A 26,594-nucleotide genomic window follows, 5' to 3' on the forward strand; every position below is an offset into this window, starting at 1 on the left:
AAATCGAGTTCATGACAGGCTGTTACTTTAATGCTTTCTTAAAATACGGTTTGAAATTAATAATGCTTTTCAAAATGGCTCATTTTGACAGAATAACATCAAGAGCAATGTGAGGACTGACTTAATATTCTACCAGACAGCTTCCATCAATAGCACTTTCTGGATTGAATCTTTTCCTATTGTAGGCATTGTAATATTATAGTCAATAATTTCTGAGATTCAACTTTGGGTCTAATCTGAAAGTATGCCTTTGGAAACCTTGAGGTATTCACATGGGTTAAGATGGTGATTTGTCACACATTTTCTACTTTAGTCTCTAGCAAAATCCCTTAAAGTAGAACTGCTCACAGTAAACACGTAGAATTAAATACCACTGGTTTGCTTCTTGGTGAAGCCTGATCTCTGTTGCATGAACAGTTCAAGGTTTAAAAGGTAAAATGCCATTTTTATTCTGTCAGCCATGAGGTATTTTTCAGTGAGCATGGAACTAACACCCTTGGCATCATTCAGCAGTGCAAAGATGGAATCTTGACACCGCCAGAAGTCAGCAGTATGCTCTCATGACTGACAGTCAGGCTGCACGCTGTACACCTTGTTCAGGCACATATGACTGCTGAACTTTAAGTTGCCATGTCTGAATGGCACTAGCAACTTGGCAAACTTTAGGACACTAAAAATGTATTGTTGATCATGATCTAATTTCTAGAGTGGCCAGTTTTTCTTCCTCTTTTTTTGGCATTCATGACACTAGAGAACTTTTTTCTTTTTTTTTTTTCTTCTTAATAAATTGAGAAGCAAAACATGAAATTAACTTGTCCAGCTAGTAGAGAATTTCAAATGAATAGTCATTCACTAGTGTTAGTGTTATTTATGGGTTAGTCCAGTTTATTTATGCTCCTGTGGGAGACTTTGAACTTGTCTTCCCATTTGTAAAGTACTAATATCTCATACTTCAGTGTTGTACTTCAACCTATCTATTGAATTTTCATTTAAAGCACTTCAGTGCTCGTGTTAAAGTTGTCTAGACTGATATTAGCAGTGAAGCTAATAGAAAGGAATAATTTGAAGGAGTCCGATGTGGAAGAAGGTAACTATCACTTTCAGCACAAGTACTTGACTATAAATAATGCTTTAGTGCATAACTTCTTTGCCAAGCAAGGTTTTGCTTACCATCTCAAACATTGAGTAGAAAACTCATGTCTTTTATTACTAAAAATAACTAGTGCATTTTATATAAGTATAAAACTTAATAGTTCTTAAAATATTGTCTACTTTTGGAGTAACTTGCAGTAGCTCAGGAGTATCAGTGTTGCATTTCAAAAATAATTGTGAATGATCTATCTGCTAATGTATCTAGTTAGCATCCTTTTAAGTCAAACACACAATTGTGGAGTGGTAGATTGCTAAATAACCTTTCTTAAAGCTGTTGAGTAGAAAGAATGCAAACAGGAACAGGAAGTTTATTCTTGAGCATTTATTACTTTCTTAGAAGAGTAAATTTGAAAAGCCTACTTTATGTTTTCATTCAATATATTTCATTTGTTGTGAATTGAAAATTTCTCATTGTCTGGTTGAGTCACTTGCAGTGAAAATCTGCATCCAAAAATCTTCACAGCTACTTCAAGGTAATGTTTACTGCATGGAAAAATTCTGCAATATGTTACTAAAAAAAGTTAAACTTTTATTAAACTCAGGCGTGTGCTTTGTTGGGTGAAGGTTTTTAAGTTTTCTCTCCTTTTCAGAGGAGGTGAAATGGTCGCAAGTCCTCAAATAAATAGTGCTGAAATTACAAAATTCTCATTGCTGACTTCAGTGAGATGAGGCTTGTGCCTGTGGCATGCGTGTCTGTGTACTGGCACAAATGTTTGATATCAACAACTACTCTTTATTTGTATTGTCAGATACAACTTAATGTATTGGATTCATGCTTTGTAATTGTTGTAGAAGTAATGAGTAGCTGTTGAGTCCATTGTTTAGAAAAGTCCATCTGTGATACAATATTCTGAAATATTTCAGATTTAAAATTCCATGCATTAATAACTCTTACAGTTTCTCTTCTTTTCATATAACGTCTTTCTTTATTTTGTCTTGTGCTGAACAGTGGCTTAGCTTAAAATTCTTTCTTTAAGGTTTCCTTTCTGTGAAGCAGTTTGTTTAACTTCTAGTGTGAGGTGCCTCTGAAGGATGTTCCTGTGGTTACGACAAACAACCATTTTGTGTGTAACCTTGTATTGCACAAATGACTGGGTCACAAGAGAGTATAAGCTTATTTTTAAAAGTACAGCAAAGAAGAACTGGGGATATTTGGTAACTGTTTTGTAATCTTTTTAATTTCATAAGCCTTTCTTGACCGTCTTTAAGACTTGGTCACAAGCTTCTTTTAGTATTTTAGATGGATTTCACAGTTTAGTGAATCTCTTAATGCTCTCTTTGTCATAATGAAAAGAGCTAGAAATGTTTGAAGTGTTGGTTTGCTGTAAATGGTTTCTGGTAACTTAAGAAACCACAGTTGTTTTAGTTGTCTTTAGATTCATCCCTTAAACAGCATGTTTAACATAACATGTATTTAACATAAATGACTTATACTATTACGTAACTTCTTTTATCAGAAAGGAGGTATAGAATGAACTAGGTAGTTTTGCAGGTTACTGTTCACAGAAGAGCACTCAGAAGACTGAACCCAAAATTCAGAACAGGCCTGCATATTGCCAGATGACAAGACTTACCTATCCCAATAACTGTATGGTTTTATACTCCCAGTTTAACTGGGGATTTGTTGTTTGTTTGTTTTTGTTTGGTTTTTTTTTTTTTTTTTAATTTTGCTAAAGTTGCAGTTCCACTCTTAATACTTTACTTTCCACAACTGTAACAGAAAACTAATAAAATTGATGATGGCTTTTAGAAATGTTTTGTCTGCTCTAGAATATTTCTGTTTCTATCTGATAATTTTAGAAACATTTTAATCTTATTCCACAATTTTGTACCTTTGATGAACCAAAACACTGTCCAAAGTCTATATAGCAGATAATACTGATGTTGAAATTGTCCAGTTTGAAAGAACAAGTTTGGCTGATTTCCTGGGAAATCTCTGAATGCTTTTTTGTAACAGAATTGAAAACTGTGGAACCAGTTTATTCGATCGCTGTACTGTGTGTTCATTTGTCTTTAGTATTTAACACTTTTTTTCTCCTCCCCCCCCACTCAGGGTGGCAATAATGCAGGGCATACAGTTGTTGTGGATGCTGTGGAGTATGACTTTCATCTTCTGCCAAGTGGGATCATCAATCCAAAAGTCACTGCATTCATTGGTAAGTGGGACATCTCTAAAAAGCAGACAGTACTGTAGTTACTTCTGACACATTAAAATAACACAAAATATATGTGAGGACATACAGGATCAGGATTCTTTTTCTTCAATTTTTCCTAGGCCTAGACTGTTCACTGTCTTCCTAATACTGCCCTTTCTCAATTGTGAAGTTTGGATTACAGAAATTTCTTTTGTGTTGGATGGTTCACCTTTGTTCTTACCTATCCTACCAATGCTAGCTAGCTGCCCAGTGTATCTTCATTCTCCCATTCTCTCTTATTTTCTCTACCATTTATTTATTTTATTCTTAGAATACCACTCTCTCTTTTAATCTTCAGCCCTATTAAGTACTTACCAGTACTTTTTGAACCATAGATCTTTCCTCCCTTTTCCATTGGATTGTGAAATGAATGCTTAACTGCAAAAGACTTCCACACTCTAGAGTTCTTACTAAGAAGTCCCCTCAGGAGAATACATTGGAAGGTTTAGTGCAGTGGCAGTACTAGGTGATGTCAGGATCTGTTTGCTTTGTGAAAAGGGATTTAGGCTATCTAATCTGTTGTCCCTAAAAAACTGCTTGCGTCCTTACTGCTTTCCCTTCTTGAAATCCTGTTTCCAATCCTGCATGATTGGGGTTTTTTTCTTTGGATTGCTTGGATGGCCAGCCTACTTAATAATGTGGTGTAGCGCATGGAATTTCCTTCTAAAAATGAAGATAAACATAAAACATATATACACACCATTATAAGTATGTTTGTGATTGAGTGCTGTTTCACCAGACAAATTTGGTCTCTGAGTCACTAAAGGCTATGACTTAGCAATGCTTCCATGTTGCTCCTTTGATATCCAGAGCTCCTGTCCCTTAGGCAGTATGTCTCCAAATCAGCATTCTGTTGCCATGCTCTTCCTGTCACTTCTGCATCTCATTGCTCTGAGCCTGCAGTCTTGCCTTTCAGCTTTAGTATATGTGCCAAGAGCAAGTGGTCACTGACAGTTTGTTAAAGAGCAGCTGAAGAGCCTCTGTCGAAAGTTGTGTTGATTCATAAACAGTCCAGCTGGTAGTGACTGTCAGCAGTAAATCTGTACTTGATGGGATTTGGTGGCTAATTGCCTCTTTCAGCTGTTACATTGTGACTTGATAATGGGATAGTTATGGGTCAACTTGTCCTGCCTAATACTTCTACAGAAATGGAGCCAGTGAGTGTGGAAATAGATTCCTGTTGATGATGGGAAGTTGGGGATGTTAACTGTTCCTAGTTTTGAGGGCTGAGGCAGATGGTAATACTTGTCATTTGATGTTATTGTGCTATGTTTCTTAAGATTATTGCTTGAAAACAGTAAAAAAGGATGCCCGTTTGCCTTGTGTTCTTTGGTAGACTTGGTTGAATAGGAAAGCCCCCATCCTTTAACAGTACAGTAGCTGGGAGAGAAGTTTTTACAAACTCTTGTGCCTGTATCTTCTGTCTTTTGGTCTTGTCTGTTCTGAAGTTTTTTCTATATTCTTTTAGGTATGCCTTATGTATAAAATCTCTTTCGGGGGGAAAAAATGGCTTAGGATTTCACTGAAATGGATGTTCATCTATGTTAAAAAAAAAAAAAGGGCAAGGGCAAAATGATAGAAAATGATGGGAGTATTATAATAGAATATTCCTATTGTTTAGGACTGTATAATGAAGGTAATAATAAAGAAGTCTTAAAATAATTCATGTTTAGAATGTTTCTATTGGTGTGAAATTGGGTGATATGCAAATAGTTTTGGACGGCAGATCCCTCTGTCGGCTAGATGTTCTACTGGTAGCTTTGAATCTACTGTGTTTGTCATGGCCTTGAGATGGTTCCGTTTTGCTGGGAGAATGCTCCTTCCTAGGCACTCAGTGATGCTGGTCAATTGTATGAACTAGCAGTCTTTTTCTGAGCAATGCGACAGCTGTAGGAAGGCGAGCTTGCTTTTGATAGGACTTTTTCCTCTGTTGGTTTTGCTAGTCTCTTAACTGTCCCACCTCTATGTACAGAATATTCTGGGTCTGTTTACAGCAAAAAAGTGCCTGCAAGGATGCTACTGTTCACAATGGTGATAGAAATGTGTCAAGCTTTTAGAAAACAATAGGGTTATTACATGAAGTACAAAGTGGGAAGTTGGTTATAGATAAGAGGAAGTTGGACTTCAGACTGTTCTACCATTCTTTACTGTTTGTACGGATCTAAACTGAAAGTTTGTTGCATTTGTTAGATTCAATGCAGGTAGGTAGAAATGCATACGTTAGGAGCAAATCTGGCTTAGACAAATTCCTAAGAATCAAAATTGCATTAAGTTAAAAATCTTAAATAAAATACTCTGCACACAAAATACAAAGTGTCTCTGAACTGTTTGAAATATATTATCAACATAATTAACATAATTATCAATGCAATTAATTAAATTTTGTATAATGATTTTCTTCAGGAAATGGTGTTGTAATTCATTTGCCAGGACTCTTTGAAGAAGCTGAAAAAAACTTAAAGAAAGGAAAAGGTGAGAATTTGAAGATACTACTTTTAAAATAGTTTGTGGGACACTCCTCGTCTTGGTTTGAAAAGACAGGTGTCCGCTAAGGAAGGCAGAAACCTCTCTTGAAATGGAAAAATGTAAACCACCCCCATCTCTGAATTACTATAATCTTGAAAGCCAGGTTTTCTCAGGCAAAGATATGGGAACAGAAATAAGAGTTATTTACTAGGAAAAATAAAATAAAAATGCAGTAGTAAAAAACCAAAAAAAAAACCCTCACAAACCCACTGCCAGAGTGAGAATAAAACCTGACACCCTGTTAGCCAGGGTGTTGGTAGCAGTCCAATTAAATGGTGGCTGCAGGCCTCCTGAAGTGACAGATGTGGTTCTGTTGAAGCAATGATCCCGTAGAAGGGTGCAGCTTTCCTCCGGAGGTCCACTGGTGGTGTAGATGGGTCCGGTATTCCTCTGGGAGTCCAGTGGGGAAAGGCTGGCTGTGGTTTTGTGAGTCTCCGGGTTATATTCAGATAGGAATGCTTGGCTCCTCCCCCTGGGTGGAGCATCTCCCACGGGGATGATGTAATTTTATCAGTCGTGCAGTGAGACTCGATGGCCCATTAACAGAAGACATCCCTCTGGAGGGAGGATGGGTTGTGGAAGAGCTAAAGAACACTGCCCCACCTGGTTTTAACAGCTGGTAATAGAATACATACTTTTGGTAACATCTTGCATTGCAAGCCAAGACACTCCTCAAATTATTTAGATGGAAGGATGCCTCTGTAGAGGTTACATACAACGTATTTTTCCACATCTCCCTTTAGCTGTTGCTTTCTGACAGGCATCTTGGTATAAGTGCCAGAGCCCTCATGGGAAGGCAGATAAAAGAAATCTCTATACAATTTCAGAATATAATCTAAATCAGAATTTCTGTGGACATTTTTCTTTGTTTAAAAAAGTTAATTTAAGAAGTGATGTTAACCTTTTCAAAGTCATTTTACCTCTTAAAATATTGGTGTACACTTTGATGTCCCTGTAACAGGTGCTGTGGTGATCACTTCTTTATTCAGAACTCGGTTTTTGGATACTGTGTGTTATGTGTATAGCCCTGCTTGGCAGCAGTCTGCTGTACGTGGGGGAAATCAATGGTCTAGATTATTCAGAACCAAAAGAGCTACTAATTGTTTGCTAAAATTGAGGAGCTAGTAGCTTGAATTCTTCTTCAGAATAAGCCTGATTTTCTCGGCTTATAGGTTGATGCCAAGTTTTAATTACTGAAATTACTTTTTTTTTTTACTCTGCAATGTGATTGCTCAGTCTTAAAATAGATTGACTGAAGACCAAGCATGAAAAGTATTCATACTTTATACATCAGAAGACAAAAATGCTATACAAAACATAATTTAAACTATTTCATTTTGCCTTTAAAGGACTGGAAGGCTGGGAGAAGAGACTAATAATTTCTGACAGGGCTCATATTGGTAAGTTCCTGTTTGTGGTTTGTTTTTTGTTGGTTTTGTTTGTTTGTGGGGGTTTGTTTTGTTTTTGTTTCTTTTTGCTTTTTCTGGACTTTTCTGTGGCAGTGAAAGTTGTGATGGATTTTAGCCATCTCTTTATATAGATACTTGTCTTTGGATTAAGTCTTCCTGGGTTACTTTGGTTTATTGAAGGTCCTAGAAAAAAAAAAAAGATTCACTCAGAACCCTCCCAGTTTTCTATTCTAGTGATTTTTTATTCCTATTCCATAAGCATCACCTAGGCAGGAAAGCAGGTTCACTTTCTAAGTCAGATTATAAGCATGGAGCAGTCAGAAAGCATTCAGAAGTGAATTGACTAAGGATTCATTTCCTCTTTTGGTTTAAAAGTGGTGTTGCTCACAGTAATGTTTCTGCTGGGAAATCAGGTGACCGGGTGTGACTTGAAACTAATGGTCTCCCTACCAAGGAAATTGCCACATGCTTCCTAAAGGAGATTTTATGGGAAGGACTCTAGGGATGGAAAGAATAGCTGCCTTACTCTCAAGGAGCTCATCACTGAAGCTCTGAATCCAGCCTGTGCTTGAGACAGCACTGCAGTTCAAAGTAGTAAAATAGTTTTGAGTCTTATCCACCAACACAGAGCTTTAGAAACTCTTCCTGTACCATTCCTACTACGTCTGTATTACATAAATTCATCCTTAAGATTAGCTCTTTAGATATTACAATGTTATTGCTGCCTCTGGTAGTCATTTTCTGAAGATGTAAACTGTTCAGGACTTTATAAGGTAAAAGCTTGTAACACGGGGGAAAAATGGTTTTGCTTTTGGTTTTGCTTTCTTTGGTTTTGCTTTGCTTTGTTTTTTACACCAATCTGGAATAGCTTAGTGAATGAACTTATTGACAGTTATTTCAGAGTAAATGTGTTTTTTCTTTGGAGTAACTAAGGAGTTTGAAATAGTTGAATAATTGTTTCAAAGCTACCAGTATCTTTTCTGATAGTAGAATCACTGTAGGTGAATTATGTGGACATTGCTCGATTACTAGAAAAACTGTTCTGTGGTGATTATATTGCAATGACAATGCTGTGAATTTTTTATAATTAAACAGACTGTGAGTAAAAAGGACCAGTTGCTGACTGTCACTCATAATCATTCAACCTCTTCACAGAAATGAGCTTTCATAATGCCTCTATTTAGAAAGTTTTGATGTCAATTTGAAAATCTGTTACCATGATAAAAATATCTTCTCTAAAGTGGGTATTGATCTGTGAATGATTAGTCGGTAACAAAAGGTCAGCCAAAAGTAGGTTCACACTGCTGAGCATAATGTAATTCTTTAAAATATGGGAATGCGTGGAAACAAACCCAAAGTCAAATCGGTACAGCAAACAGGAAAACCACTCTCATTCTGGAGAGATTAGCATTCTTTTTAAATCAGTCTTTCCTGTGCAGTGTGTAGATAGTTTTTAACTTTCAGGAAATAGTACTTAAGAAAACCAGTTAAATTAATTGTGCTAGCTGATAAGCTGTGCACCAGCCAACCAGTCTTTGTTTGACATGAGTCCTGTAAGATTTGGGGGATGGAGGGGGGCATGTGTATGTGTTTTGAGCCTTGTTGTTGTTCTGTTTTGGTTTTTGATTTTTTTTTCTTTTATTGTAGACAAAGTATTGATAAAAGAGATACTTTGCATAATCTTTATCATTAATAACAATATAATGCATAAAAAAGTAATCAGGGCATATGAAGTTGACTTCTGTTTACATAACAGACATTGGTGGGAGCTTTTGTATTTTCAAATGTGTTTTAATTGATGTTGCCTAAAATATAAAAATAAAATGGTTTAAGAAATCTGTAGAATGAGTGAGAATGTTAACTTTCAGGTCTCACCTAAATTTTAGCAGTATGACCTTTTTTTACTATATTATATTTCCAGGATTTTTTTTTTTAACTGCATTTTTTCATAATTTATCTATATATTCTTTGGGGCCACTACAAAGCTGAAATGGCTTAGTTACTGTGTGGGATGTGTGTACTCACTCTACAAATATTCAACAAAGGAAATACTTCTATAGAAGTCTCTGAAAAACCTTATAACTCTTCCCTGTGTAAAAATGTAAAAGAAAGGAAAAATCTGTAATTTTATTTGCCTTTCTTCAGTGTGTGTATTTATTTTCCACATTGGTAAATGTGTCTAGAGATGGTTTGAAGAAATAATTGCTGATATAATTTGTTTCACACAAATTTTCAACTTAAGTTATTGTATTTTCTTAGTGTTTGATTTCCACCAAGCTGCTGATGGCATCCAAGAACAGCAGAGGCAAGAACAAGCAGGAAAGAAGTAGGTAGTTTTATTTTGTCAAACATGGGACGATTTAGTACAAACAGGACTTAATACATTGAATCTCTGTTTTGCTTTGTCAGTGGGTTAAAAAAAAATTATCCACGTAACTCTTGAATGTAGACTATGCAGGGATTATTTCTTATATTTTATCTTCCAATTAAAGATTATATGCTTAATTAAAGGACTCTGTCTTTATATTTTGCCTTATGAAAAGGTTTCTAGTTGGTAATTTGCTAGTTTCTGCTTCCCAGTGTTTTAATTTGTTTCTGTAAAAATATATTTCTTTTTATGAATATTGAAGGACTCCTTTAGCATCTCCAAATAAGTGAAAGTCAGAGGTGCATGTAGATGTTCACATTGTCTTCTACAGAATGCTACTGACTTTCTGAAGCTTTCAAAACTTTTAGAAACTATCTTGCTATGTTTTTACCTTGTGCTTTCCAAGTAGCTCACTAGTTCTTGGGGATAGGGAAAAAGCTTGCAGAATTAACCATGCTTTGTCTACCGCTGGGAAGCAGTGTACTGCTATAGACTTCTCAGATAACAATAAACTTAGAACTTCCAAAAAGAGAGATTACATGGATGAAAAGTAATTCAGATGTACTTACCTGAAAAATGTTTCATCCATAATAATAAGCTTTAAGAGAGTGTCTGTTTTGAGTGTATCTTGGCTTCACACAAGTTGCCATTAAGTGATGATTTTTTAGTGATTTTTACAAGGGGTCATTTTCACACTTGTCTGCGTTGTACCAGCTCCCTTGTTACCTGCTGGTTTAGGATTTAAAAAGCAAACAGAACATACAGATAGATATGGAAGAGTATTCTTATTTTAATGAACCATTATCAGCTATTATCAGTGTGTATCAGCTATTCTTGAATATTTATGGAGCACAGTGTAAAATTGCTGTATGACAATATTTGCAGTTCAAAACACTGTCAGTCAAATCAGCTGCTTGAGAGAAGGCACCGCTTCATTGGTTAGTGTTAAAGATTGCTAGGGAAAGCCAAATTAATTTGCTTTAAAACACCTCAGGAAAAATATTATATTCAAAGCAACTAAAGTCACTCATAAAAATGCTGTATTTTTTCTTTCTGTGGAGTTCTTGATATTCTGCAACATATGGTTTTCAAGCTTCTTGTTAAAATTACCCTATTTCCTCTTAAATTTTAAGGCTAAACAGCTTTAATGGGGAGAGTAGTACTACAGGCTAAGAACAGGCTATCATGGATTATCAAAAGACTCTCTTGTTTGTTGGGGGCAAGGAATTGAAATAGTCTGCTAGCATGTCTTACTGTAGATTTGACTGCTTAACACAAATTGGTGTTAAAATTCTTCTGTGCCTAAGACTTTGAGCATTCTAAAAGGTAAGTTTATTTTTTCTTTTAACTGAATGCTTTTGCTTGGTCAAATGTAGCTCAAAAACTGTCACTGGTATGGCTCATCATATAGCTTCCCTTGCAGAAAGGTTATAGAAAAGCTAATCTAACACAATACATTCTGCTTATGCAATTGTTTTAGCTTCTGTAAATACAGTCTTCTGACAACTTCTTTATTAATTGGTATGTCTTAATGAAACAAAATAAATGGAAACCAACCCTTCCTTTAAAAGATTATCTGTGGAGAGTATGAATTGGGGTGGAGGCTAGAGTCAGTTGTTAAAGCCACAAAGTTCAGGTCTGGTTAAAGGATACAATGTGATGCAAAGTTCATTAGAAGGTTTTTTTTCTTTGACTGGAGATAAACATCACTCCCTGAGATTACTTGGTATTGAGTCTAATTGGAAGAATTCAGGATTTTTTTCCAAGGTATTTTTGAATCTAATCCAAACTGCTAAGGAGTTATGTACTTACTATGAACTATATTTCTGTTCACTCACGTATCAAGTGATACTCACTATCGTAAAGTTTGGGTATGACCTGTGCCTCCTACTTTACCTGAAGACCCTCTTGAATTGAGTTATGGTGTGGTACCTTCAAGGCAGCATGAAGAACTATGGGACACTCTGCATGTGCAGAATTTATAACTAGAGAAGGCTTTCTGTGTGTGGTGGTTTGGGGGTGTTAAAACCAGTTAAATTGTGCACCAGTTAAAACTAAGTGCACAATTAAGCTTAGCAACACGTAGCAGACTTCTGAAAATGCTGCAAACCTGTTCACTTCTCCTAAAAAAGTTAGTTAATATACTGAGCATGATGTGGAAGATACTTGATAATCTGCCTGTAATGGGTCCAGTTTGGCTCCATTTTGATGGCTACTTAGCATGACTATGGCAGAGGGCATTCTCTGAAGTAGCTCTACTTTTCTCATTGTAAAGTCAGTGCTAGGAAGTTTCATATTGTATCATCAGACCTTGAGCTGGAAAGGTCTTTTCAGGCAGAGTGGGCAGGTAAGAGTCAGAAAAAGAAATCAGATTTTCAGAATCAGCTACAGTGGAAAATCCATACCTGAACTCGTAATACAGAGAGAGAATTTGGAGTGTCTCTGTCTATTTTGGATGTTTGGCAGTGTTTTCTGTTTTCCTGGCTCCAACGGAGGTATTTAGAATTAAATGAAATATTTCTTATATACAAACTTAAAATCCATACTCTTTGTGCTGTTGCTTTATGGAGGACTTTCTTAGGTCTTCAGGACAGAGTTCTAGGAAGATGTTTATTTAGTTTCAATTCATAATACTGAAGGATGTTTTCTTGACATTTGGTTCCTTAAGTATAAAAGTTCAGAATTGTGTACAAATTAATAGGTAAGCGTTCACTAAAGTACAAATATTATTGGTTTAAAACCATAAGTATGTAGAAGATTAACATATTGGCTTGTATAAACAGAGATATTCTGACACTAGGTTGTATCCTAAAAGTATCTTTTGTTTTTAATGCTTAAAAGAAGGTTAAATGCTCATAATTAACAGCATTTCATTTTATCCTAAGGGTGGAATAGCTTTAAAGAAAAAACACCTTTATATCAATAACTCTTTGTTATTATCTTTTCAAAGTCTGGGAACTACAAAAAAAGGAATTGGTCCAGTATATTCTTCAAAGGCAGCTCGAAGTGGACTCAGAATGTGCGATCTTGTGTCTGATTTTGATGACTTTTCTGAGAGGTAATTACTGTATGCAGTTGTAATCATAGTTTTCAGTTTCTGGATAGTACCCTGTGGAAGCAATTACATCTGATTCCTGTTACTTTTCTTAATTAAAAGTTATTTTAAAATAAAAAATTACATATAATTTTATTAACTTACATGATTGTGATTGTTACCATAATTCATTATTTGAAATGGTTAAATTACCAAATAATTGCAGATATGTAGCCACTAAAAATCAAGGGTTGGTGGAGAGTTTAGGAGGAAAACAAACAGAAACCTCAGTGAAGCATTTTTGCCTTTCAGGTTCAAGGTGTTAGCCAATCAGTACAAAGCAATATATCCTACCTTAAAGATAGATATTGAAGGGGAATTGGAAAAGCTGAAGGTAAGCCTGCTTCTGTCTCTTAGATTATATAATCACCCTGTGCAGTTACTGATACGCAAATTTCTTGGTGACTGATGCTTGTGCTTGTGTGAGGAGTTAGACTATATCATGGGGAACCATATGTATCAGTGTTGAAGAGTCTGCTGCTTATCCTTAAGGACACTCTTGGCTCTGTTTGAAATGGCAACATTTCAAAACTTGGTTTCAAGAGAGATACTGGTAATTTTAAGAAAAAGGCTTGTATGGGGTGATTTCTTCTTGACTTACACTTGCTCAAACATACAATCTAGTAGAAAAGCCAGGATTGTAGCTGGGGGAAGTATGTTTCATTGTAAAGCAGAATGTTAAGTCCTTGTCTCAGAAAGTTAAGAACTGAAGTAAATAGTTTTTAAGTAATTAGCCCTAAAAAAAAATACTGTCTAGCAACATAGAAAAATGGAAATTGATAATAGCAGAACTAATGAAGCCTGATTACCAGCAGACTGGTCTTGTGCTTAATTATGGATTCTGATGTGATGTTTTCCCTGTGATTTGGAGTTTCCTTGCTGGAATTAGGTTTTAATTTGCACATCATCCAAGTTATCTGAAAGTCTTGTGAGATGTCTTACCACTCTACCCAACTTTTTTGTTCATGCTTTTTATACAAACTTACCTATATGAGATATTTTTTTTAACCCTTAAAATGTCAACCAAATGTGACATTGTTTAAAACCATTGAGGTGTGTGGGGAGTAGGGAGGACACACACAATTACATGATAATTCTTTAAGAAAATCAGTCCAAAGAAATCATTCTTCTTGTCTTCAATTTTTGCAGCTCTGTAATAGAATATATGGGAGTTCTTAGCACTTCTATTTGCTTTACTTAAAGTAAAGTCTGTTGCACATGTTGAGTTGGAGTATTTTTACTAATATGTAGGTCTAGAAACCAGTTACAGTTGATTGCTTCATAATGCGTTATAGTTTACTTAATGCATTTCAGGATTAGAGTATCTGAAACTCCTTGTTAAGTGGAAACACATGTATTTGTAGCTTGAAGAAGATTACTTTTCTTATGCTAATGCACTTGATTCCATTCTGAAAGACAAAGTGTTACATTTCATGTGGAGTAAATTGTTAAAATGAGAACTTCCATGTATTCTCTTGGAGGAGAAAGCCTGTGTACCAGGTGATAATCTGAACATTACTGGCTTCTTGCATCCAGCTACTCAGTGTTATTCCAGCATTTGATGCTTAATTCTGATAAATAACTTCACTTCTACTTAAAAGTTATAGCTCACAATTATATTCATTTGTTTGCTTCAGATGGCCAGAAGTGGAACTCCTTACATGCTGTTTTTGGGGGAGACATTTTGAACACTTGGAAATGAAAGCTCAGATACAGTACAGTGATAATACTCATGCTTGAATATTTCTAAAACATTTGAGAAGTTTAGATTTTTCTTTCATCCTCATCCTTCCCCCTTTTTTCTTTCCTCCCAGGATGAGTGTACATATCTGTTACGTAATTCTGAGGTTCACATTATGACATATTTAACATTTATTTGTTTGCTTTTCCTCTTCAAAAGGAATATGAGCGTTATTATGAGGGAACAGTAGCAATTCTACTCTGGCTGCCTTTATCATAATGAAATTATACTATACAATAGTCTTTTGTGTTATTCAGGGCTACATGGAAAAAGTAAAACCAATGGTAAGGGATGGTGTTTATTTCATGTATGAGGCTTTACATGGACCACCAAAGAAGATCTTAGTTGAAGGTGCAAATGCAGCACTGCTGGACATAGATTTTGGTAGGTATGGTCTCTTTGGAACACGTGTTGATATACACTTGTGTTGTGAAAAAGGAACATTAAATATAAACTCTCCTGTAATAAGCTGTTCTTGTGGCAGAAGTGGTTCTTGTTTTGGAAGAACAGCACTCTGACTAGCAAATAATACAGGGATGGGTGAGTGGGTGTGTTAATTAAATTATTTCAAAAAGTTGTAGACTCTCCCAAGGGTAATAATTTGACAGTAAACATCAAGCGGCTTCTCTTAGAGTGTAGCTATTACTTAAGCATCTCTAAATTTTAAATTAAATAACTCACAATTTTTTGCATCTGTGGAAATCACTTGTGTATAAAAATGGAGAGTTTTGAGAGGCAAAAGATATATGGAAAATACTTCTTGACTTTTGAAAAATCAGCTTGCTTTTTAAAAAAAGTCTTTATTGTTGCATAACACTTAGTTTTCCACTGTTTCACATTGTTGGGAAAGGTGTTGGTAATCCGGATTGCTAATGAGGCAAGACTGAAATGATTGGGATTATCCCAATCTATTTGATATTCAAAATGAAGCAGTTTTTCTTTAAACACTCTAAGTTTGCTAATAAATTAGCAGGTTCTAGGTAGTAGAAGGAGCTTCTTTTTTATGAGATGATTATGTTTGGTTATTATGTTGTAATGACAAGATAATCTGCTATCTGTGTGTAAGCATAAGCAGCCTATGTGATTGGCTCCTGTGTTTAGTCATGTTTTTCTTCAGTCTCACTAGCCTTGGAATGGCATAATTTTTATTGTTAGGAAGATGCTAGCACCTGAAATTGAAGCCTGTAAGGACTGCTGTCAAACAATTATGAAACTGGCATGCACTCAGCTTTCAACCAATATGAGTTCTGGTGTTGGGCATTTTCAAACATACTCAGTTTGAAAGACTTTTTTTAAGAGTAAGATATGTCTTAGATTAGTCACTGTAAGTATAAGCACCAAACTTTGTCATGATAATCTGAATATTAGAAGACACATCCTTTTTTAACAAGACAAAAAAAGAAGAGGAAAGATGTCTTCAGATATGCTTGTCACTGGGAAATCTTTGATGCAAAATGGAGATATTTGCAAAAAAATCAGTCTGGGGGTTGTTTTCTTGTAAATGGTGAGTATTTTGGGTTTTATGTGACTAGAAGGTGCAGGCAGTCTGGAACACATCAGGTATGTCTGTAATACATACGGCGTTGTTCAGATTGGTTAGATTTTTTTCCCGCCTCTGCTGTGAGACCCAAATATATGAGAAAATCTGCTCTCCATAGGTAGATACCATCAGTGGAGTGGACACTTGTGTTAACAATAGGCAAGCCCTGGTCAAAAGGTTTGACATCACCAATTTGATTATTAAGCATTCTGAATGAGGCTGTTGTCTGTGCTTTGTTGCATAGAAGTTTTAATCATGAAGTAAGTTTTGTGAATGTCTCTCTGTTGGCTGTGGGGATAGTAAATCCCCGGGCTTGCAGTTCATCTCACTTTCCTGGAGCCTTAATGAAACTCACATGTGCATTTGTCTGGGAATGGTGGGGGATGGTGTGGGCATGTGTGATCTTCTGTGTTTTTAAGCACAGAGTAATGATAAAACAATGTAAATATATAGTGTAAATATAAATAAATAATAAATATAAATTATATAATATAAATATAAAAAAGTAAATATATAAATATCGCTGGGAGGTGAAAGTGAGTAAGAACTACTCATTGACTCTGTTTTTGACATCCACTAGCTAAATTCATCTGTCAGTACTAAGAAAAGCTTTACTACTGTGTTCTAAGATTAAAAACTAATTAATGCTTGCAAAGTGCTGTTACATATCACCTGTAAGCCTGAGTGTTTCTCTGGAGTGATTTGAGATACCTGAAGCTAATCTTCAGTAATAATAATCATTGAGTGAAACCTCATTGTTCGGTCTCTGAAGGATTTTTGACTTTGTAAAGATGTCTGTATTGCTGAAAGAACTGTATTGCTTTTAGTTCCTTTTGTCTTGGTTGTTCCTTTCTTACTTATCTCTGATTCATATCAAAAGACATTGAAAAAAGTCTGACACAACAGGTAGAAGTTTCTTGCTTATGTGCAGTTATAATGAGGCTGAAGTATTTGTTCACAATTTTGCTGAGGACTGGCATGCTCAATTTCATTTTCCACTACTTAATAAAAAAAAAGGTATAAACCTGAGAATTTTGAGATGTTTAACTCTTTTTCTTTGCAGTCCAGGCTGCATTTTAAATGACTGCTGAATATTTAACTAGTGACAAACTTGTACCACTAGACTATATTCCAGGAGTCTTCTTTTTTCATTTGATTATGCAAGCAAAGTTGTTCTTTTCAGAATTCTGCATTTCATTGCAATTTCTTATCCTTATAATGTGCCAATCAGTTTGTAGCGTTTGTATTTTATTTTTTCCTCCTAAAATTAAAAATAGTGAACCTCTATTCTCTAACCTTTTAATACTGTTTTCTTAAGAGTCTCTCTTCAGATTTTTGCATTGTTCAATTAGTGAGTATATTTAATGTAGGAAAGTAAGGCATGTTTTTCTGGTGTGTCTTACTCCAGTTTTTTTACCTGTACAGTCATTCAGAATTGGTATATAGTCCATCCTTATCAGGTGAAGTAAGTGGTAAGATTTCTGCCTTTTTCTAATGAAGGTGGATCAGACAATGTACATACAAAGCTAAGAGCCCATTGAATGTGTTCTTGACTGTGAAATACATTTATTGTGTGTTTTGGTTTTGAGCGTTGTAAAATCTAGGTAAGTGCAGTGCAAATACTATTTCTCACCAGGTTAGGCTTTTTGAAAAACCGAACAGTTTAAGCCTAGTGTTTCAATAACTTTCTAAAGCCAGTGTTTGGTTTTTAATAGGCACATACCCTTTTGTGACTTCATCAAACTGCACAGTTGGAGGTGTGTGCACAGGTCTGGGTATGCCGCCACAGAATGTTGGGGAAGTGTATGGGGTTGTGAAAGCCTACACAACCAGAGTTGGAATTGGTGCCTTTCCTACTGAACAGGATAATGTGAGTATTACAGCTTCAGGTGTGACCTGCTGGGTGAAACAACTTGGTGTATCGTCTGTCTTTTATTAAGTCACTGTTAACAATGGTTAAGTGCAAGTACATAGGTGACAGTGTGTTTGGATGTCTCAATCTTCTGATTCTAGACTGAGCTTACAGGACTGCCAAACCTGATTGCAATTTTCTCAGACATTTCTGTGGAATAGAAGGTTAGAGCAGGAACAGATTTTGAAGTTTGCCTAAAAATTGTTCTCTTGGATTAGAACATTTTGTGTTGCTGTCTTCATCCAAATGGACAGCATTGTGAATAACTGGGGGAAGGACTTTAAAGGTAATTTACAATATATTGTAAAATGTTAATTAAACATTTGCATCATGTATTGCAAATCAAAAGAAACCCACACAGTCATATGTCTTATTCTTTGTTAGGAAATTGGAGAATTGCTGCAACAGAGAGGCAAAGAGTTTGGTGTTACCACTGGTAGGAAGAGAAGATGTGGCTGGCTGGACCTTGTCTCACTCCGATATGTCTATATGATTAATGGATTTACTGCGTGAGTTGTTTGCTGAGTTTTGCTGGCAACTTGACAGAAAATCATGAAGTGTTGTGGATTACTGTAAATTGTGCATATACTAGTTAGTAACATTTGCACTGTTAAAACGGATCTGTTGATTGTTTTGATATTTTGATAAATTAGCTGTTCCTCATTTTTCTTATCATTAAATATTTTTACATTTGACATATTCATACATGCAGATTTTTCTCTCCTTTATGGAGATTTCTTTTATTAATTTATCTTCAAAATTAGATGGGAACCCATCAGTATCTCCGTTAGTATGTGTAAATATTAAAAATATGGATATGTCTTTGGGATGTTAATAAAAATAAAAGATAGGTGCCTGAAAGAACCTGCTATAAAAATTCTAGCAGATCAAATAGTGTAAATACATATTTTGTTTAAATACTTCCGTTTTTCTTGTTCTTTGTGGGTTTTGTTTTAAAAAATATGCAACCAGGTATTTGTAGAGCCAGTGTTTGATTATTTTTCTGCCTTCACTGTAGGACAGAAACATTTGGCAGAGGACAGGAACAGACACCAACAGGCATCATGCAATGAAATGGTCATCTTAAATGGTTATACCTTAAATGGTTAGGTATCTTGGCAGCACCCTCACCAGTTAAAATTGTAACACTTAAAGCCATAGACAAATTCATTCATTTGGAGAATACCTGTTCTTTGATTTTTTTTTTTGGACATTTTGATGTAGTACTAGATTGAAGGATGCCACAAAAACTAATCCTATTTAATCATTTTTTGTTGCAGTTGTCTTGTTTCAGTGGTTTTTTTTTTGGTTAGGAGTGTTTTTTTCAGTCAGACCAGACAACTGATTAGTGCCATATGAGATATTTTCCTAAAGAAATAAAATCAATTGCAGGAATAAATTTTGTTTGATTCTTTGTTGTGTGGTTTGTTTTATTTTTTAACAATGTGATAAGATTCAAGAGTTGTTGAACTTGTTTAACCAGAGCAATGTTTCTTTATAGATTGGCACTTACCAAATTGGATATCCTGGATGTATTTCCAGAAATCAAAGTTGGTGTTGCATACAAACTAGATGGTGAAATCATACCTCATTTTCCTGGTAAGACTGCTTATTTAAAAATATTAGATTTTGGTGAAATGTAATGTGGTACTTTTAAATGCGTTTGACTTCTACTTGTAAAACTTAAAAGTGCATTATTTTACTTCAGCGTCAAGCTATTAATGTCTTCCAGATGCACCAGACATATCTTTCACCATACCTGCACCCTAAAGATACCTTTACCAAATACTGGATTTTATCTTCTAGAAAGGTCCAAATAACTAAATAAAGTTTGTCAAACATAAATGTTGCTACTACTTGTCCTTTTTATTTTATAAAGGCTGCATCACCTTTAAACTAAATTGGAAGCTTTTTTCATACTCTAAACTCTATTATCTTGTTCCCACTACTGTATTGATGCCCATTTTTAGCAGGCCAGGTCTTCATTTAAGCGTGCATTAAACCCCATTAGAGAGCTGGTCCTGTTGAAAAGCCAAGCTTTTCTTTCTCTCTGTACTTTTCTAACAGTTAATTTCCCTTTAATGATTCACAGAGCAGCCAAAAACCTACAAAAGCTACATAGTGTGAAAGAGAGACAAGGGGTAGGGCAAGAAACGAACAACTAGTTTAGGAGAAAGCAAGACAATTTTCTAATGCATGGCCCATGTACATCAGTTTAGCATGATAGAAATTGTAGTTCCTGAGGAGGACAGTGGTCATTTTTACTTCAAGAGTGTACCTGCATGTTAAAATATTCAACTGTCACAAAGCCAGTGTTTTTATTGGTAATGGATCTTGTTCAGTTTGTGATAGGTAGACATATTCCAGCAAAAAAAAAACATAAAACAGTACTAAAGATTGGGCTTTTTGATTTTCATAATGTGCATATAGATGCCTATTTTCGTTTTAATTGGTACCTGAGGGTTAGAGGCTGGTCACAGGTTACAGTTTTTCATGTGATACCATCATCATCGGAGAACTTCTTGTGGGTGAGGAGATCAACTGTAGTGATTGGATACAACTCACAGCAGGATTTATGTAGTAGAAAGTAATTATGTATAAAGGAATAAGAGGTGATCTGCCACTAGTCCTTGAAAACAGCACATATCTGTTAACAGTAATTCATAAGGAATTAAAAAAACTCTTTTGTTTCTTCATATGCCTGTGGGAGTTCTCTAACTGATTTGCTGTCCAGGATCTTCAAACAGAAATGCCAGTTCCAGTCTGAATGCATGCTGAATGACTTTGATTCAGGAAATTTAGTACTCGTCTTCCACTAGACCAGGGAATGTTTTTTCCTTTTTAAGACTCAAATATTACCTGATTGATACTCATACCAAACATTAAGGACATTTGTGTTTACTTGAAATGGTCTTTGAATGTAATGGAGATTGCACGTTTGAATTGAGACTTGCTCAGTAAATGCTTTTCCTGTAGCCTGTTGTATGACTGGGCTCAAGCCAGGAAAACCTTTTCTCACAGTCCATCCTTAAAGATGACATAAGCAGGTGGTCATGTTGTAGAGTATTGAGATGTCAATAATTTGTGGGCTTTCTTTCCATTCATTGTATGTCTCAGGGGCAGAATCTTGTTAGATGCAACTCTTGAGGGAGCAACTTTGTTCCCTGTATACCCCTAGGTAACAACTGACCTTTGGTCATAGCAGCACAGTGTGGCTTGCCTGCCTGTATTTTTCTTTACTGTATGAACAACTAAGAGTTCTGGTAGAACTTTAGTAGAAGCTGTTGACATGCTGTCTTCCTTAAAGTGTCAGGAAGGAGTTTGAGATGAACTTCTGGTAATCTGGAAGATGCTGTCTCTCACAGTGCCTCTGTGTGTTCCACGCCTCTCTTTGCTATACTCCTCAACATTTGGCAGCATTTTCAACACACATGGTGCAGGTTACCCCTGCCCCTGGCATAAAAAACAGAAGGTAACTTTATTCCCACTTTGTGTTTTGCAGACTATTAGACTGTATCTGATGTCTGCATTTCTGCATGCTGTGTGCTTGTATAATTTTTTTTTTTTTCCAAATGGGCCACTGACATTTGAATTTAATTTAGAAGAAAACTAGTCTGGGAAGCTCTCACTGGCAGACTTTTTCTTTCTACCCTTCCTACCCTCCCACTCTCTTGGAGATGTTCATGATTTACCCTTCTTGTGAAATAACTGTCTCTAAATTTGAAGCGCACACAGTACCTAACATCTCAGGAAAAGTGTGCCATGTTTCATATATTGTTCCTTTTTCCACCTGGATCAGGGAATCATACCAGTCTCAGTTTTTTTTTTTTTAAGCTTAGTTTTCTGTGTGCATTTCATAATTGCCTCTTAAGCAAGAAGCTAAAATGTCTTGTAAATTTATGGCTGACTTCAGTTGGTGTTACTGAGGCTGTAGCCTTTTGCTGGCCATTGACAGGGGTTTATGGAAGACAGAACTTCCTGCTAGATTTGAGCCAATCAGTTTAAAAAGAATGTGAAAGCTGTGGTCTAGTTCTCTAAAGTCTCCTGTCTGAGTTCAGACATCTATTGATTTCAGCACGGAGAGACATAACCTCTAGCTCAGGAGACTTTGAAAACACAGATGTTTAGTAAATTAAGTGATTACTTCGGACAAGCTTTACTTTCATGCTTGGTTTTTTTACTTGCACTTTTTCCCTGGGCATTTGCTGTAGATTAAAGAGCTGGGACGCTATTCTGGATGCACCTTTGGTCTGAGCTACATGACTGTTTCCATATTCAGTTTCTGGAAATTGCTGGAGTATCTTTCTCTTACAAAGGTTCCCAGGTCCCAAATCTGAGGGGTTTTTTTCTGACTTTGAAGTAACATCACTCTTCAAATTATGATACCATTATATTTGCTCTGTTATATAGTTAACCTGTTAAGGAACATTCTAGAAACCCTTAAAGATAAATCCCCTCGGTGAAAATCTAAGAGAAATCTAGATGGTGTCTAGATCTGGTACTACACTGAGCTCAATTTCTGTCTTGTCTTTACCACACGTCATCTTGTATCACACCTGCTGGAACAAAATTAAAGAATCCTTTGAAACATAAAACAATGCATCCCTTCTTCTTCTCTCTTAGGGGAACATAAAGAATTGAACTAACACAGGCTAATGGAAGATTATAGTCAATATTAGACTGTTCAGTACCAAATGCTTTCAGCTGTCTCCCTTTAACCTCATCAGAGAGGCTTCAAAGAAAAAGGGTCTGTCGACATCTAAGATGAGGTGTTCATTCACTTTACCTCTTCAGAAAGAGTGAGGCTAGCAACCATCTGTGCTGCTGGGAGATTAGTTTGTGGTTTTGCACTTGGAGTGTGTTTGTTCTGTTGTACAGATCACCTGGACAGCAGACAACGCCTCAGTTGTTACTGCTCACAATAAAGTGCTTATCCTTGGCTCCTACAACCAAACATTCTTAATGTGCCTGTGTATTGTCATTACCATGAGTATTGGTTCAGGATTCCCTCAACCTGGGAATACCTTGGTCCAAAACTTTGCACATTTATTTGATGTTAGAGACTTGGAGGACAGCAGAGCAGTCTTCTTTCTTTCTGAAAATGCCTAGTCCATTAAGGCAGTCCATACAGCACTGCTGCTGTTGAACTATTGCCTGCATCAGGACAAATTGTTCAGTATGCTGAGCTTGAGTTTGCTGGATGCACACATTAGATTAGCATGTGGTTTTGTAGTTGCATCTCTACTGTGCCTCTTGTACCTCAAACCCTTTCCCAGGCTGAGTAGCTGTCCTGGCAGGAGTGACTTGAACTGAGACACAGAGCCTACATAACATTGTTATGCCCTCTTCTTCATGAAAGCAAGAAGGAATGCCTGACTCTTCCTATTTTTTTTATCAATATATTTTGATCATTTTCAGACTCAAGCCCTTTCTTTTGCTGCCCTGTGTCATTGAAAGACTTAATGTTCAGATAATTACTGGAGTATTTCAGTTCCAGAACAGTATGCCTAGCATGTTTTTCAGTATAAGAAATCATCACAGGATTCCTAGATTCATAGGACAACATTGTAGCAAGTTACTAAATGAAGGACAAAATACTGCTTCTGTTCTGAGAAGTAGTGGGAACAGTTACTGTTCATACATCCTGTGGGACTCCACACAGAGTTTTGGGGGCAAAGGGTCTGTGAGCATCAGAAGTCTGTTAAGTCTTAACTACATTTTATGTTTAGTAAAAGGTACAGTCCTACGCCATTTTAAAATATGTTCTAGCTGCTTGATACTTACAAGCTGGTTCTTAATTTTGCTTTCTTAGTTCCTTCATTAAGAGGGATCTGGATCTCAGTATTTGTTGAGGGAAAAAAAAAAAAATCAGAACATTTTGGGGAATTACTTTCCTGAAGAGCTGTTTTCTGAACTGAAAAAATTATGGTTTCAGCAAAATATATGCATGTGACTGAGCACTGGAATTCATAAAGTCTGAATCCTGATGGTTTCTGGATTTTTTTCCCCCATTGCTTATATTAACAAAAAACCCAACACTTTGGCTGCAGTGCTTGTATTACCTTATGAGCAAACCTCTGTGTGTAAGGAAAGAATAAAAGCTTTACCATTAATGTTTCATAATAGAGAATATACAGTACCCATGGACATAAAATTTTTGTTTCTGTTTGTTTCTCAGCCAACCACGAAGTCTTAAACAAAGTAGAGGTTCAGTATGAGACACTCCCAGGATGGGTTACAGACATATCAAATGCCAGGACGTTTGATGAGCTACCTGTAAATGCACAAAATTACGTTCGTTTTATAGAAATGGAGTTGGGTGTTCCTGGTAAGTAAAACGAATTTTCTTGTTGTCAGGTTTATTCCTGCTCCATGAAATCTGTTTGGTATTTTGTATTAATGCCAAACACGCAAAATACTGAAAACTATTTTCTATCTGTGCTTATTATGACGTACCTGGTGCCACTGGTGATTATGATATTGCTACTTTTTATTTAGTTGTTGAACTCAAAATTTTCAGAAATTTTAATATACATTCCTTCTTTGGCTTATACTATAGTTCTTGTTCAATTATTTTTTTTTTTTTTCGTAATTAGCTCAAGTGTCTTTTAGACTGGTCATAATTGGGATTTAGTTTTGCTACTATTGTCAAGTCAGTGGGACTATGGGTTATTAATTAGTATGATGAACTGTATATAAGAGTAAGAGGTCCTGAACTGATACATTTCTCTGTGCTCCCTAATAAAGGTGATCCTGTGGTTCCATCCAAAGCTGGGAGTTAGGAGATGATGCAAATTTTTTACTTTTCTGATAGTTTCTGACTATCTTTTCTCTTATAATTTGAAAAAGTGAATAATGTATTATGCAGTTTCAGGAATACCTGCTTTTTGAAGTTACCAGTGTATTCTTTAAAACCAATAGACAAAGTTACCATTTCTTAATGTGTGAATAGTAGATGCTGTGTTTTTGTTCAAAATGTGGTGCTTAAGATGATGAGTTTGTATCTTAAGATACAATCTACTCTTGCTTTGTATTACTTACAATAGAAGTTTGCTTTTCTCTCCTGCAGTTAAATGGATTGGAGTAGGGAAATCCAGGGAATCAATGATCCAGCTGTTTTAAAGATTTCAGATGCATGGAAGAAAGCACACTCCTCAAAAGACTGCTCATTCTTAAATGCATTAGTAGCCCGCAAAGCAAAGATGTTGGAAAGATAGATTTTTGCATGGGAAGAAATGCTAGAGTTGATACCCCCAGATCAATTGCTACTCCTCAAAGAGACTCTTAACATGATCCTGTATCAATTCCTGTTCAACTGCAATTACCAGGACACTTGTCATTGTTGTTCAAGGTGCCATCAGATTTTTTCTTTACCTAATATGTAAATTCCATAATGTAATTCCTGTTTGAAAAATCTAAGGTAGCATTGCTTTCATGACTATGTCTTTGTTATCCTCTCTCTGCTTTTGGCGGTGTTACTTCCCTGAAATTTTAGACAGTAAAAAATAATGCAGTTTTGCACAAATAGTTTTACATCCTCATTATTTGTATTCCTAAGGCTGTTGTATTCTTAATGACTGCTCTTGTGAGTGATTTAAAGAGGGGGAGTCTGATTTTATAATGCTATAAATGCTGTCTAAATTATTGTGTGATCTCTTTTTTAAAAGAAGATGTGATGCCAAGTTGTTATGAATGTCCAGGTTTTTTTAGCTGTATAACACAGGAAACTTACTCTTTGTAACTCACAGAGGATACTCAAGTGTTTACCAGGAAGTGTGCCCAGAAAGTTAAAAACCTGATATTGTAAAAAGTTCATTTGCAATTATTAAAGAACCGTTCTGATTTTGAGTTAAATGTTTTATAATGTTACTCTTTCTTTTCCTGGCATTTTAAAAACTGTGTGCTTCTGATCTGCTTCCAAGTGTATCTTCTTAAACTGTTCCCCTAATTAAATGGGGTTGTATTTATATTTTGTGAGAAGTCTAACATTTTGATGCCCTTCTAAATTCCTTTCTTCAGAGTCAATTGAAGATCCTTCTCTGGGGGATTGCCAAAGTGCAGATACTTCTGTATTTATAAAATGAAGATGCTTTAGAAATAACATTTAATGTATTCCATGTATTTGCTTTGGGTGTGGGGTAAATAACAAGTGTTCACCTCAAGACATCTGACATACTTTGGATTATTGTTGGGAAATGTGGAAATATTCAAGAATTATTTAAATTTATAACCATTATTATCTATTCCAAAGAATCTGATTTATTTTTTCAACAACCCAGTAATTGCATTTTCCCTTTCCAGATTACTGAGAATGACACTGTTTTTATACACTGTGCTGTGGTATTCATGTGCTTCCTTTTCACTTCAAATAAAACTTCCTTTGTTTCCTAAACCCAAGTTTGTATCAGGGTGGGGCAATAGTTTTAGATTTAGGCTGCATATAAGAATATATGAATGAATATAAGAAATTTCTAATGCAAAATAAAATACACGAGGCCTTCTTGTTTGTCTGGACTAACCACATGTTGCCTGAAATTTAATAATTTATTGGACTATGCTGCTGCTGAGGTGGTGAGCACAGTTTTTATATTCTAAACTGACACAAAATAAAATTGCTCATCCTAAGAGGAGAAACAGGAGGGTTGAAGGATAAAACT

General features: G+C 35.7%; 1 protein-coding gene across 1 annotated transcript in view; it reads left to right on the plus strand.

Moving 5' to 3' along the window:
- Nucleotides 1-26,325, plus strand: part of ADSS2 (adenylosuccinate synthase 2) — a 37,972-nt gene extending 11,647 nt beyond the window's left edge. The window contains exons 2-13 of the mRNA XM_058834898.1: nt 3,206-3,308; nt 5,751-5,819; nt 7,223-7,273; nt 9,542-9,608; nt 12,601-12,708; nt 12,997-13,078; nt 14,743-14,869; nt 17,741-17,895; nt 18,322-18,446; nt 19,439-19,536; nt 24,116-24,265; nt 25,007-26,325. Coding sequence (XP_058690881.1) covers nt 3,206-3,308; nt 5,751-5,819; nt 7,223-7,273; nt 9,542-9,608; nt 12,601-12,708; nt 12,997-13,078; nt 14,743-14,869; nt 17,741-17,895; nt 18,322-18,446; nt 19,439-19,536; nt 24,116-24,265; nt 25,007-25,059 — 1,188 coding nt within the window. The 3' untranslated portion in view covers nt 25,060-26,325. The remainder of the gene's footprint in view (nt 1-3,205; nt 3,309-5,750; nt 5,820-7,222; nt 7,274-9,541; nt 9,609-12,600; nt 12,709-12,996; nt 13,079-14,742; nt 14,870-17,740; nt 17,896-18,321; nt 18,447-19,438; nt 19,537-24,115; nt 24,266-25,006) is intronic.
- The last annotated feature ends 269 nt before the right edge of the window (nt 26,326-26,594 follow it).

Source organism: Poecile atricapillus, chromosome 3 (genome assembly GCF_030490865.1).
Source record: "Poecile atricapillus isolate bPoeAtr1 chromosome 3, bPoeAtr1.hap1, whole genome shotgun sequence".
In the NCBI taxonomy this organism is placed as follows: Eukaryota; Metazoa; Chordata; class Aves; order Passeriformes; family Paridae; genus Poecile; species Poecile atricapillus.